Source organism: Bombina bombina, chromosome 1 (assembly GCF_027579735.1).
Source record: "Bombina bombina isolate aBomBom1 chromosome 1, aBomBom1.pri, whole genome shotgun sequence".
Lineage (NCBI taxonomy): Eukaryota > Metazoa > Chordata > Amphibia > Anura > Bombinatoridae > Bombina > Bombina bombina.
Genome location: NC_069499.1, coordinates 798377979 through 798392541, shown reverse-complemented (window position 1 = coordinate 798392541; position 14563 = coordinate 798377979). Strand labels below are relative to the sequence as shown.

Sequence of the window (14563 nt, the reverse complement as noted above, 5' to 3'; positions counted from 1 at the left end):
ACTGGTCTTTTAAATTAATACATGCCAGCAAATAATATATATTTTTCTCCTTTAATGTGTTCCCAGTGATTAATTGTATCTGCTTTGTGGTAGAATAAATGCTACAAAAGAATTAGATCTTACCATTATCCTAAACAAACATAAAATATTATTGCATATTTGTGTGTGCAAATTAACAAACATCCGTGACACCAAACTGTATGTACGAACAAAAATGTGCTCAATATGATGCAACAGCTACACACTGGTGGAGGGAAAAACAAGGATTTGTTTGTGATGCCGCAAAAATGGATGCACTGTACTGACGTGTAAAATAGTTCAAACGTGATTCCGTACACAAGCCAAGAAGAACACACCCAAGAATAATGCCCACAAAAATGTGTTAAAGGACCAGTCAACACAGTAGATTTGCATAATCGGCAAATAGAAGATAACAAGACAATGCAATAGCACTTAGTCTGAACTTCAAATGAGTAGTAGATTTTTTTTTTAAAAGTTATGTCTTTTTCCACTCCCCCTGTACCATGTAACAGCCATCAGCCAATCACAAATGCATACATGTACCATGTGACAGCCATCAGCCATTCACAAATGCATACACACTTATTCTTGCACATGCTCAGTAGGAGCTGGTGACTCAAAAAGTTTAAATATAAAAAGACTGTGCACATTTTGTTAATGGAAGTAAATTGGAAAGTTGTTTAATATGGCATGCTCTATCTGAATAATGAAAGTTTAATTTTGATTGAGTGTCCCTTTAAGTGATGGGCAGCAACAAACAAAATCAATGCACATACTGATCACCCAGTATATAAGAAATAATCATTCACTCCCAAGTGCATATATAATTTGTTTTATTGTTGTGGAAGCCAGGTTCATATAGCAGAGCTTAGAGAGCAATGGGCAACTGGCCACTCTGGCCAGAGAGGACTGAAAAAAAGGGGATGAGTCACCTATTAAGGTTATAGCTTTTGTTTGGTTTTCATTAAAGGGACAGTGTACCCTAAAATGCTTTCTACTTTAATTTGTTCCTATTGATATATTTTACCAGCTGAGTATATTAAAGTGATAGTAAATCCAAGCGTTAAACAAACGCTATGATTTACCATCACTAAAATCAAGGGGAGTTTAAGTTTTATCAGATCTAAAAAATAAGGTGACGTTTGTACCTCTAAACCAATAGCCGTGCATATCAACTGACAGGTTTCTGCATGCACGCACAGCTATTGGTTTAGAGGTGCAAGCAGAACCTCATTGGTAGAAGACAGATGTGCTTTGGCTGAGTTTAAGAAAGGGTGAGTTTAGCACCCTTTATTTTTTAGATCTGATGACTTGAACTCCCCTTGATTTTTAGTGATGGTAAATCCTAGCGTTTAACGTGTGGATTTACAATCACTTTAAAATGATTTACAAATAGCTTGCACCTTTTTGTTTTGATATTTGAAACTGCTGATTTTGCCCATGGCATCCATACCTATATTGAAAGTTTCTATACTTAAAAGGATATGAAACCCAAAAATTTTCTTTTTGATTTTCAGACAGAGCATACAATTTTTTTTTTTTAAAGTTTCCAATTTGCTTCATTCCCATGATATTCTCTGCTGAACAGATACCTGGGTAGGTGGCTCGAGCACTACATAGCAGGAAATAGTGCTGTTATCTAATGAGCTTGCAAATAGATGACATTCTTTGCAAAATTGCTGCCATATAGTGCTCCGGGAAAAAATAAATAAATAAAAATAAATAAAATATATATATATATATAAATATAATAAAGTCCACACGCTTGATTGGCACCCCATCTATGTAAATGAACTAATGAACTCCATGCAACAACTCCTATAGGGAAACAGTAAGGAGGTGCCACATCATGTGAACAGCAGCAAAACTCAGTGTGAGATGGACTAAGGAGAAATATACTCACAAGAGTAAAAGCATGGGTCCTTTCTTCATAGATGCCCCAGTCTTCTGTTGATTTGTTTTTAATTAAACTTTGGTTTTAACTTTTTACACACTGAATTGCTGCTAATCACTGCCGGAGTCACAGCATCTTGGTCCTAGTAGGATCTATATGCTAGGGAGCCCTGTGACATGAGCTGGAGGATCGGCGTACTTGTATTGCTGCTTAAAGTGCCTTGCAGTAGTCGGGTGATCTGTGTCTGGACTGCTGCTAATTATCCAGACTGCGTCTACCAGCACATTGTTGTGCTGTTACTCTTGTGAGTATATTTCTTCTTAGTCCATTTCACAGAGTTTTGTTGCTGTTCACACAATATAGCGCCTCCTTATTGTTTCCCTATAGGGACCATTGTATAAATTAGAAAACGTGCAATAAGACTGTAAATCTGTATTTTTATATGTAAAAGGCAAATTCTTTACTTTTTTTTTGTGTGTAGGGCAAGACTGCAGAAGCCATTGTCTTGATTCTAATGAAATGACAAAAGATGAAAGTACAGATCTTTCAGACAGGTGAGGGCCTTAACATAACTGTATTACTGCTGATATTTTAGCCGAATGTCACAAATATTCATGTTATGTAGAAGAAATGTTTTTTTTATTTTTTTTTATTGCATAATGACCTAATTAAATTACTCGCTCACAGAGACTTTCCCAGTAATGAGGAAGAGGACTCGCGAGATCATCCATTCTCTGAGGACCTGAATGAACTCTATCAAGAAAAGGCAGAAGAAAAGTAAATTGCTGAATTCAACTTTCCCCCCATTTAAAAGTGTTCATTAAAGTGATGGTAAATCCTAGTGTTTGTTAAACCCTAGGATTTACCAGGGCAACAAATAAAGGGTACTTTCAGTCATGAAGTATAAAATACTTCATGCTGAAAGTTCCTTTATTTGTTTGCTGCACTGATCGCCTCAGGCAGCCCACAGCAGAATGCTACTTTGTCAATGAGGTGATATTAGCCAATAGCATGCTAGCTATTCGGCATAATGCCAGCTGGGCCGCACAGCTATTGGCTTATTGAAAAATAGCTTTCTGCTGCGGGCGGCCTGAGGCACTTAGAGTGGCGAACTGTGCAGACAAATAAAGGAACTTTTCAACTTTCAGTATTTTATACTTCATGACTAAAAGTCCCCTTTATTTGTTACATTGGCAAATGCTAGGATTTATCATCACTTTAATTGCAAGACTGCAGAAAAATCTTGTTATTACTACGCTTACTGTTTATTGAAAGGGACACTCAAGCCAAAATTAAACTTTTATGATTCAGACAGAGCAGCAATTTTAAACAACTTTCCAATTTACTTCTATTAACAAAATGTGCACAGTCTTTTTATATTTATACTTTTTGAGTCACCAGCTCCTACTGAGCATGTGCAAGAATTCACATAATGCGTATATGCATTTGTGATCATAACTTTGAAATTTGTCCGAAAAAAAAATCTTCTCATTGCATTGTCTTGTTATAATGCATTTGTTAATTATGCAAATCTACTGTATTTACTGGTTTAAGTAAGCCTATTGGTAGGAAAAGGGGGGAAAACTGATAACTTAGTGAAAAAACACTGCGTAACAAATGCTCTTTAAAAATAAACTAGGTCACCATGTATCTGATCTAGGTATACTTTATTGAAAACACTCTCAGTGTACATAGCTTTTCTCTTTTAGACCTGCTCAGAAAAAGAGAGGACCAAGGCGATCCAGGAAGCCAAAAGAGCCCGGAGAAAGAAAAAAGCCAGGTCCCAAACCAGGTTGGAAGAAGAAGCTTACTGGTGACCGGTGTGTGAGTTACGCATTTAAAAATAATTAGAGAAGGGGAGGGCCTGAACTGCTACTTACAAAATGTGTCTTTTTTCAGTGGGGAGCTGCCTACCATATACAAGTGTCATTATCCTGGCTGTACGGCTGTATACAGAGGAGCTGATGGTATGAAGGTAAATAGGGAAATGTCAGTCTTATTAGAAGTACAGTCTCCCTATCAAAGAAACGTACGTCCTGTAGAGCAGGGTTATCAAATGACAATTTGGGGGCTGTTAATAGAACAGGATCTTAATTTCTTTTGCTTACAGATGGCTGATTCAATATTATTGTCCAGCATTAGATAAATATTAGCTGGCAAATGTATATCCTGGTCTGTAATGCCTAATGCACTCTTGCTGTAGCTGTTAGGACAGGAACAGCCTTTAACATAAAGGAACATTGTACCCAATTGTGCTTTTCACAGAGAAGAACTCTCCTGAAGTATCAGTCTGATCCCGCCGAACCAGAACAAGGTTAGTCCAGTCCCAAAATAACAGGCAACCCTTCTCTGAACAAGGAACATCGCAACCCTAGGCTATTGTTTGGGCCTTCTTAGTGAGGTGCAGCCATATTCTTCTATGCACATTGGGCATGGAGATCAGATTGATATACATCAGGAAAGTTCTTCTCTGAGAAAAGCACAATTGGGCTAAAAGGGACTGCTCCCAGGTGGTAAATCGCCATAGAACAGGTTATTGAGCTGTTTGTTCTTGAGAGCGCTTCCCTTTCTTTGTATTTGCAATATGACCCTGGGCAAGTCTTCCTAAGGGTGATGGTGGAAACGAAGGCCGAAACAATCATTTGGGGTTACCATGTTCCTGTTCAGAGAGGGATTGCCTGGTATATCGGGACTGGACTGACCTTGTTAGGCGGGATCAGACTGATTTACGCCTAGAAAGTTCTCTGTGAAAAGCACAATAGGGCTAAACAAAAGGATGCTCCTATGTGGTAACTTGCCATAGAACAAGCAATTGAGCGGTTGTTCGTTCCTGGTAGAGCGCTTCACTTTCTGTATGTATGTATCCATCTTAGGCTTGTGAAGTCTGCTAAATGCATTTCCAGTTCAAAATTACATGTAAAGGGGGGAGAATATGTAATGAAACTATATTACACAGTTGTTTTTATTTTAATAATGCCCAATTCAGCATTTTATATTACAATCTTACAGTATTTATTTCATAAGATATGGAGAGTCCATGACGTCATTCAATTACTAGTGGGAATATCACTCCTGGCCAGCAGGAGGAGGCAAAGAGCACCACAGCAAAGCTGTTAAGTGCCACTCCCCTACCCATAATCCCCAGTCATTCTCTTTGCCTCTGTCAATGGAGGAGGTGAAGTTTGGTGTCTGAAGAAATGAATTCCCCTTTCTGGTACTTTTCCCTGCAAACAAGGATTTGGGTTTAGTGGAGTCCACGTCAATCTCTTCAGTGGAGTAGTGGTGGCTTTTAAGCAGTTAGGAATTTGTGAGGTGGTCCTTGCTTTGTTTCCTAACACATTGCTGCCTATGGTACAGAAAGCCAGAGTTGGTTACTCTGTTCTTTTTTTTTTTTTTTTTTTTCTACAGGTCTCTGTAAGAAGTATGTGTCCTTTCATGCCTTGTAAGCTGTCTTCCTGTTGGACAGCTAGACTGCAGGTAAGCGCTTTTGTCTTTTAGGTCTTGGAGACTTGCACTTCAGAAGAATGTCATATGCAGTAGATGTGGGGACGTTTTTAAAATCCTTTATACAGGATTTTCTTTGGCAGTGGGCAGGCACATTATGTATGTTGAGACTAGGGGTTAATCTTCCCTTTATTGGGACGTCTTTCCTCTTTGGGCTAATTTGTTGAAATACGTTATTAGTATGTGTGTGGCTTATGTTTTATACAGGGATTTATGTATAAACTTAAAATATGGCAGCTGGTTTTCTTTGCTTGCTTAGCTAGAACAGGCTAACTGACAGACTGCTTGAGTGTTTGTGTAAATTGCGCTCCAGTGTTGTAGGTAGAGGGAAACGCGTGCCTTTTACTTACTGCATAGTTTCCTCTATCTGCCGGTCATGTGACTTCTCTCTGCTTTCGGATATTCGCGGAGCAGCGTCATTTAATTTGTGTCGATCTACTATACAATCGTTTTAGAGACTTCTGGCAGCCAAATTGTGGCATTAAAAATTCTTAAAGTGACAGTATATTTAAAAAATTTCTACAATTTGGAGAATTTTTTTAGTATTATGGCCATGGACCAAGACTCTGTGTTTTTTTTTTTTTTTTTAACAAATGCTTGTTATGCCTAGAGGCACAAATTGTTTTGCCTATGGAATTCTGTGCTGCAGGCTTTGCTAGAACCCTTAAATTTAAAGATAAATTGTTGCCCTCTGAGCCCAATGTCTCTCAGGGTGATGCTGTTCATGGAATGCCACAGCTTTCTCCTCAAACGTCCCAAGCCTCTATGGCATCACATACAGTGCCCTGCAGTTCCTCTCAGCCTCCTGGAGGAGTTTTTTTGCCTGCACATTTTGCTGCACAGGTATCTTCTGTGATATCTGCGGCATTATTTGCTTTTCCTTTTCTGGGAAAATGCAAGAGGAAAATTAGACATTCAGATAGTAAAATTTCCGTTCCACCTACTGCTACGCAGGTTGCCCTCCCTCATAAGTCTGATGAGGAGGATACGCTGGTAGCCTCTGAGGGTGAAATCTTAGATTCGTACAGTATTATTCCTTCATCTGATACTGAAGACGTAAACTTCAGATTTAAAGGGACACTGAACCCAAATTATTTATTTTGTGATTCAGATAGAGCATGAAATTTTAAGCAATTTTCTAATTTACTCCTATTATCAATTTTTTTTCATTCTCCTGGTATTTTTATTTGAAATGCAAGAATATAAGTTTAGCTGCCGGCCCATTTTTGGTAAACAACCTGGGTTGTTCTTGCTGATTGGTGAATAAATTCATCCACCAATAAAAAAGTGCTATCCAGAGTACTGAACCAAAAAAAGCGTAGATGCCTTCTTTTTCAAATAAAGATAGCAAGTGAACGAAGACAAAATTGATAATAGGAGTAAACTAGAAAGTTGCTTAAAATTGCATGCTCTATCTGAATCATGAAAGAAAAAAAATTGGGTTCATTGTCCCTTTTAAGCTTGAACATCTTTGTGTACTGTTAAAGGGACAGTCAAGTCCAAAGAGAACTTTCATGATTTAAATAGGGCATGTAGTTTTAAACAACTTCCCAATTTACTTTTACCACCAATTTTGCTTTGTTCTCTTGGCATTCTTAGTTGAAAGCTAAACCTAGGAGGTTCTTATGCTAATTTCTTAGACCTTGAAGACTGCCTCTAATCTGAATGCATTTTGACCACTAGAGAGCATTAATTTATGTGTTTCATATAGATAACATTGAGCTCATGCATGTGAAGTAACCTAAGAGTGAGCACTGATTGGCTAAAATGCAGGTCTGTCAAAATAACTGAAATAAGGGGACAGTCAGCAGAAGATTAGATACAAGGTAATTACAGAGGTAAAATGTGTATTATTATAACTGTGTTGGTTATGCAAAACTGGGGAATGGGTAATAAAGGGATTATCTTTCTTTTTAAACAACAATTCTGGTGTTGACTGTCCCTTTAAAGGTGGTATTGGCTACTTTGGACGACTCCAATACTTCTGTCGTTGTCAACCCTTAGAAGTCTAGTAAACTTAATAAATACTATGATAATCCTTCCTCTGTGGAAGTTTTTCCTGTCCCAGACCGTGTGACAGGCATTATTTCACAGGAATGGGAGAAGCCAGGGATTCCTTTCTCCCCGTCTCCCGTATTTAAAAAGATGTTTCCTTTTGCTGATTCCATTAAAGATTCTTGGCACACGGTGCTTAAAGTAGAAGCTATTTCTACTCTGGCTAAGAGAAATACAATCCGTATAGAGGATAGCTGCTCCTTTAAAGGGACAGTATACACCAATTTTCATATAACTGCATGTTATAGACACTAATATAAAGAATAATATGCACAGATACTGATATAAAAATCCAGTATAAAACTCTTTAAAAACTTACTTAGAAGCTCTCCGTTTAGCTCTGTTGAAAAGGTAGTTGGAAAGCCCAATGCAAGTGGGAAATAAGACACTCCCCCTCCCCTTCTTTTGCATATGAAAAGACCCTTTACACAAACAGGAGCAAGCTAGAGTAGGTATCTGTCGGTATTCTCCTAAAACTTTGGGGCTTGGTTAGGAGTCTGAAAATCAGAGCAATGTTTTTTAAAAATTAGCAAAACTATACATTTTTTAAAAATAAAAACTTTATGGGCTATATAAATATATCTATACACTCATTTTTTCTTTGCATAAATGTTTTGTAATGTCCCTTTTATGGACCCCATGGACAAAAAGCTGGAAACTTATTTGAAGAAGATGTATGTTCATCAAGGTCTTCAATGACAACCTGCAGTTTGTATTGCCACAGTAGCAAGTGCAGCATCTTATTGGTGCAACACCTTGTCTGAATCAATTTTAGTAGAGACTCTGTTGGAGAAGAGATACAAGATAGGATTAAGGCTCTCAAACTAGCCAATTCCTTTATTTCTGATGCTAACATGCATGTTATTAGACTGGGAGCCAAGATGTCTGGCTTCACTGTCCTAGCCCGCAGGGCATTGTGGCTAAAATCTTGGTCAGCTGATGTTCCCTCTAAATCCAAGCTTCTTGGGGCTTCCTTACAAAGGGAAGATCTTGTTCGAACCTGGTCTGGCAGAAATAATTTCTGATATTATGGGTAGAAAAAGACAAGAAGAGACTCAAAGGACGTCAAAGTAATTTTCGTTCCTTCAAAAGTCTTTCTCTCCCTCTTCCAAGCAGGAGCAGTTTAAGTCTTCTTGGAAGCCCAATCAGTCTTGGAATAAGGGGAAGCAATCAAAGAAACCCACAGCTCAGTCTAAGGGGGATATTTTTGAAAGCCTCGACTTTGTTGCATTCGCCGACACCTATACGCTCCCCTAACATCGCGGGCGCGTATCTCAATACACTCTCCTTAGTTATGAAAAAAGCCGGCAAAAAGATGTGCACCAAGTACGGGGCGATGAGCATCGGACTGTTAACTAGCAGTCATCGATCTCGCGTCTATTTGGCTTTTTCCAAACTTTATTTATACCGTCACGAAACGCCGCCACTATACTAAAATGTTTAACCCCTATCCCGCCGCTCCCCGACCCCGCCGCAACCTAAATAAAAGTATTAACCCCTAAACCTCTGGCCTCCCACATCACTACCACTAACTAAACCTATCAACCCCTAAACAGTCAGCCCCCCACATCGCCATAAACTTAATTAAGCTATTAGCTCCTAAACCGAACAACCAGCTAACTTTAAATTAAAATTACAACATCCCTATCTTCGAATAAATTTACTTACCTGTAGAATTAAAAGAAAACTACAATTAAATTAAACATTAAAAAACCCTAACCCCAAATTTTTAAAATATACTATTAAACCTTACAAATGACTAAGATACAAAAAAACAAACTCTAAATTACGAAAAATAAAAAACCACATTATCCAAAAAAAAAAAAAAGAAGAATTACACCTAATCTAATAGCCCTATCAAAATAAAAAAAGCCTACAATAAACTACCAATGGCCCCTAAAAGGGCCTTTTGTGGGGCATTGCCCCAAAGAAATCAGCTCTTTTACCTGTAAAAATAAATAAATACAAACACCCCCTAACAGTAAAACCCACCACCCAACCAACCCCCACAAATAAAAAACATAATTTATGCTTACCTGATAAATTCCTTTCTTCTGTAGTGTGATCAGTCCACGGGTCATCATTACTTCTGGGATATTACTCCTCCCCAACAGGAAGTGCAAGAGGATTCACCCAGCAGAGCTGCATATAGCTCCTCCCCTCTACGTCACTCCCAGTCATTCGACCAAGGACCAACGAGAAAGGAAAAGCCAAGGGTGAAGTGGTGACTGGAGTATAAATTAAAAAATATTTACCTGCCTTAAAAACAGGGCGGGCCGTGGACTGATCACACTACAGAAGAAAGGAATTTATCAGGTAAGCATAAATTATGTTTTCTTCTGTTAAGTGTGATCAGTCCACGGGTCATCATTACTTCTGGGATACCAATACCAAAGCAAAAGTACACGGATGACGGGAGGGATAGGCAGGCTCTTTATACAGAAGGAACCACTGCCTGAAGAACCTTTCTCCCAAAAATAGCCTCCGATGAAGCAAAAGTGTCAAATTTGTAAAATTTGGAAAAAGTATGAAGCGAAGACCATGTTGCAGCCTTGCAAATCTGTTCAACAGAGGCCTCATTCTTGAAGGCCCAAGTGGAAGCCACAGCTCTAGTAGAATGAGCTGTAATTCTTTCAGGAGGCTGCTGTCCAGCAGTCTCATAAGCTAAACGAATTATGCTACGAAGCCAAAAAGAAAGAGAGGTAGCGGAAGCTTTTTGACCTCTCCTCTGCCCAGAGTAAATGACAAACAGAGAAGACGTTTGTCGAAATTCCTTAGTTGCCTGTAAGTAAAATTTTAGAGCACGGACTACATCCAGGTTGTGCAGTAGACGTTCCTTCTTTGAAGAAGGATTTGGGCATAAAGAAGGAACAACAATCTCTTGATTGATATTCCTGTTAGTAACTACCTTAGGTAAGAACCCAGGTTTAGTACGCAGGACTACCTTATCCGAATGAAAAATCAAATAAGGAGAATCACAATGTAAGGCTGATAATTCAGAGACTCTTCGAGCCGAGGAAATAGCCATTAAAAATAGAACTTTCCAAGATAACAACTTTATATCAATGGAATGAAGGGGTTCAAACGGAACGCCCTGTAAAACGTTAAGAACAAGGTTTAAACTCCATGGTGGAGCAACAGTTTTAAACACAGGCTTAATCCTGGCCAAAGCCTGACAAAAAGCCTGGACGTCAGGAACTTCTGACAGACGTTTGTGTAACAGAATGGACAGAGCTGAGATCTGTCCCTTTAATGAACTAGCAGATAAACCCTTTTCTAAACCTTCTTGTAGAAAAGACAATATCCTAGGAATCCTAACCTTACTCCAAGAGTAACCTTTGGATTCACACCAATATAGGTATTTACGCCATATCTTATGGTAAATCTTTCTGGTAACAGGTTTCCTAGCCTGTATTAAGGTATCAATAACTGACTCAGAAAACCCACGTCTTGATGAAATCAAGCGTTCAATTTCCAAGCAGTCAGCTTCAGAGAAGTTAGATTTTGATGTTTGAAGGGACCCTGTATCAGAAGGTCCTGTTTCAGAGGTAGAGACCAAGGTGGACAGGATGACATGTCCACCAGGTCTGCATACCAAGTCCTGCGTGGCCACGCAGGTGCTATTAGAATCACTGATGCTCTCTCTTGTTTGATTCTGGCAATCAATCGAGGAAGTAACGGGAAGGGTGGAAACACGTAAGCCATCCTGAAGTCCCAAGGTGCTGTCAGAGCATCTATCAGGACTGCTCCTGGATCGCTGGATCTGGACCCGTAACGAGGAAGCTTGGCGTTCTGTCGCGACGCCATGAGATCTATCTCTGGTTTGCCCCAACGTCGAAGTATTTGGGCAAAGACCTCCGGATGAAGTTCCCACTCCCCCGGATGAAAAGTCTGACGACTTAAGAAATCCGCCTCCCAGTTCTCCACTCCCGGGATGTGGATTGCTGACAGGTGGCAAGAGTGAGACTCTGCCCAGCGAATTATCTTTGATACTTCCATCATAGCTAGGGAGCTTCTTGTCCCTCCCTGATGGTTGATGTAAGCTACAGTCGTGATGTTGTCCGACTGAAACCTGATGAACCCCCGAGTTGTCAACTGGGGCCAAGCCAGGAGGGCATTGAGAACTGCTCTCAATTCCAGAATGTTTATTGGCAGGAGACTCTCCTCCTGACTCCATTGTCCCTGAGCCTTCAGAGAATTCCAGACGGCACCCCAACCTAGAAGGCTGGCGTCTGTTGTTACAATTGTCCAGTCTGGTCTGCTGAATGGCATCCCCCTGGACAGATGTGGCAGAGAAAGCCACCATAGAAGAGAATTTCTGGTCTCTTGATCCAGATTCAGAGAAGGGGATAAGTCTGAGTAATCCCCATTCCACTGACTTAGCATGCACAGTTGCAGTGGTCTGAGGTGTAAGCGTGCAAAGGGTACTATGTCCATTGCCGCTACCATTAAGCCGATTACCTCCATGCATTGAGCCACTGACGGGTGTTGAATGGAATGAAGGGTGCGGCAAGCACTTTGAAGTCTTGTTAGCCTGTCCTCTGTCAGGTAAATCTTCATTTCTACAGAATCTATAAGAGTCCCCAGGAAGGGAACTCTTGTGAGTGGAACGAGTGAACTTTTCTTTTCGTTCACCTTCCATCCATGTGACCTTAGAAATGCCAGCACTAACTCTGTATGAGACTTGGCAGTTTGAAAGCTTGAAGCTTGTATCAGAATGTCGTCTAGGTATGGAGCTACCGAGATTCCCCGCGGTCTTAGTACCGCCAGAAGAGCACCCAGAACCTTTGTGAAGATTCTTGGAGCTGTAGCCAATCCGAATGGAAGAGCCACAAACTGGTAATGCCTGTCTAGGAAGGCAAACCTTAGGTACCGGTAATGATCTTTGTGAATCGGTATGTGAAGGTAAGCATCTTTTAAATCTACAGTGGTCATGTACTGACCCTCTTGGATCATAGGTAAAATTGTCCGAATAGTCTCCATCTTGAACGATGGAACTCTTAGGAATTTGTTTAGGATCTTTAAGTCCAGGATTGGTCTGAAAGTTCCCTCTTTTTTGGGAACCACAAACAGATTTGAGTAAAACCCCTGTCCCTGTTCCGATCGTGGAACTGGATGGATTACTCCCATTAACAAGAGCTCTTGTACGCAGCGTAGAAACGCCTCTTTCTTTGTCTGGATTGTTGACAATCTTGACAGATGAAATCTCTCTCTTGGAGGAGAGTATTTGAAGTCCAGAAGGTATCCCTGAGATATTATCTCTAGCGCCCAGGGATCCTGAACATCTCTTGCCCAAGCCTGGGCGAAGAGAGAAGTCTGCCCCCCACTAGATCCGATCCCGGATCGGGGGCCCTCAATTCATGCTGTCTTAGGGGCAGCAGCAGGTTTCCTGGCCTGCTTGCCCTTGTTCCAGGACTGCTTAGGTTTCCAGCCTTGTCTGTAGCGAGCAACAGCTCCTTCCTGTTTTGGTGCAGAGGAAGTTGATGCTGCTCCTGCTTTGAAATTACGAAAGGAACGAAAATTAGACTGTCTAGTCTTGGCTTTGGCTTTGTCCTGAGGCAGGGCATGGCCTTTACCTCCTGTAATGTCAGCGATAATCTCTTTCAACCCGGGCCCGAATAAGGTCTGCCCTTTGAAAGGTATATTAAGCAATTTAGACTTAGAAGTAACATCAGCTGACCAGGATTTTAGCCACAGCGCCCTGCGTGCCTGAATGGCGAATCCTGAATTCTTCGCCGTAAGTTTAGTAAGATGTACTACGGCCTCCGAAATGAATGAATTAGCTAGTTTAAGGACTCTAAGCCTGTCCGTAATGTCGTCCAGAGTAGCTGAACCAATGTTCTCTTCCAGAGACTCAATCCAGAATGCCGCTGCAGCCGTGATCGGCGCAATGCATGCAAGGGGTTGCAATATAAAACCTTGTTGAACAAACATTTTCTTAAGGTAACCCTCTAATTTTTTATCCATTGGATCTGAAAAAGCACAGCTATCCTCCACCGGGATAGTGGTACGCTTAGCTAAGGTAGAAACTGCTCCCTCCACCTTAGGGACCGTTTGCCATAAGTCCCTTGTGGTGGCGTCTATTGGAAACATTTTTCTAAATATCGGAGGGGGTGAGAACGGCACACCGGGTCTATCCCACTCCTTAGTAACAATTTCAGTAAGTCTCTTAGGTATAGGAAAAACCTCAGTACTCGTCGGTACCGCAAAATATTTATCCAACCTACACATTTTCTCTGGTATTGCAACTGTGTTACAATCATTCAGAGCCGCTAACACCTCCCCTAGTAATACACGGAGGTTTTCCAGTTTAAATTTAAAATTTGAAATATCTGAATCCAGTCTGTTTGGATCAGAACCGTCACCCACAGAATGAAGCTCTCCGTCCTCATGTTCTGCCACCTGTGACGCAGTGTCTGACATGGCCCTAATATTATCAGCGCACTCTGTTCTCACCCCAGAGTGATCACGCTTACCTCTTAGCTCTGGTAATTTAGCCAAAACCTCAGTCATAACAGTAGCCATATCCTGTAATGTGATTTGTAATGGCCGCCCAGATGTACTCTGCGCTACAATATCACGCACCTCCCTCTGAGCGGGAGATGTAGGTACTGACACGTGAGGCGAGTTAGTCGGCATAACTCTCCCCTCGTTGTTTGGTGAAATTTGTTCAATTTGTACAGATTGACTTTTATTTAAAGTAGCATCAATACAGTTAGTACATAAATTTCTATTGGGCTCCACTTTGGCATTGCAACAAATGACACAGGTATCATCCTCTGAATCAGACATGTTTAACACACTAGCAAATAAACTTGTAACTTGGAAATACAATTCAATTAGAATAATATTAAAACGTACTGTGCCTTTAAGAAGCACAGAAGATCTATGACAGTTGAAAATTAATAAATTGAAACAGTTATAGCCTCAATCCTTGTAAATAACACAACTTTAGCAAAGGTTTAATCCCATTAGCAAAGATAACAAATTCTGAAAGCAGGAAACAAATTACAGAATAAACGTTTTTTATCTCAGTCAAACTATAATTCTCACAGCTCTGCTGAGAGAAATTACCTCCCTCAAAATAAG

The 14563-nt window shown here is 40.3% G+C and overlaps 1 protein-coding gene across 1 annotated transcript in view; it reads left to right on the top strand.

Moving 5' to 3' along the window:
* The window catches only part of ZNF276 (zinc finger protein 276), an 80352-nt gene that overhangs the window by 26826 nt on the left and 38963 nt on the right, over positions 1-14563 (top strand). The window contains exons 7-10 of the mRNA XM_053699360.1: positions 2397-2469; positions 2603-2692; positions 3625-3735; positions 3815-3890. Of these exons, the coding sequence (XP_053555335.1) occupies positions 2397-2469; positions 2603-2692; positions 3625-3735; positions 3815-3890 (350 nt within the window). The remainder of the gene's footprint in view (positions 1-2396; positions 2470-2602; positions 2693-3624; positions 3736-3814; positions 3891-14563) is intronic.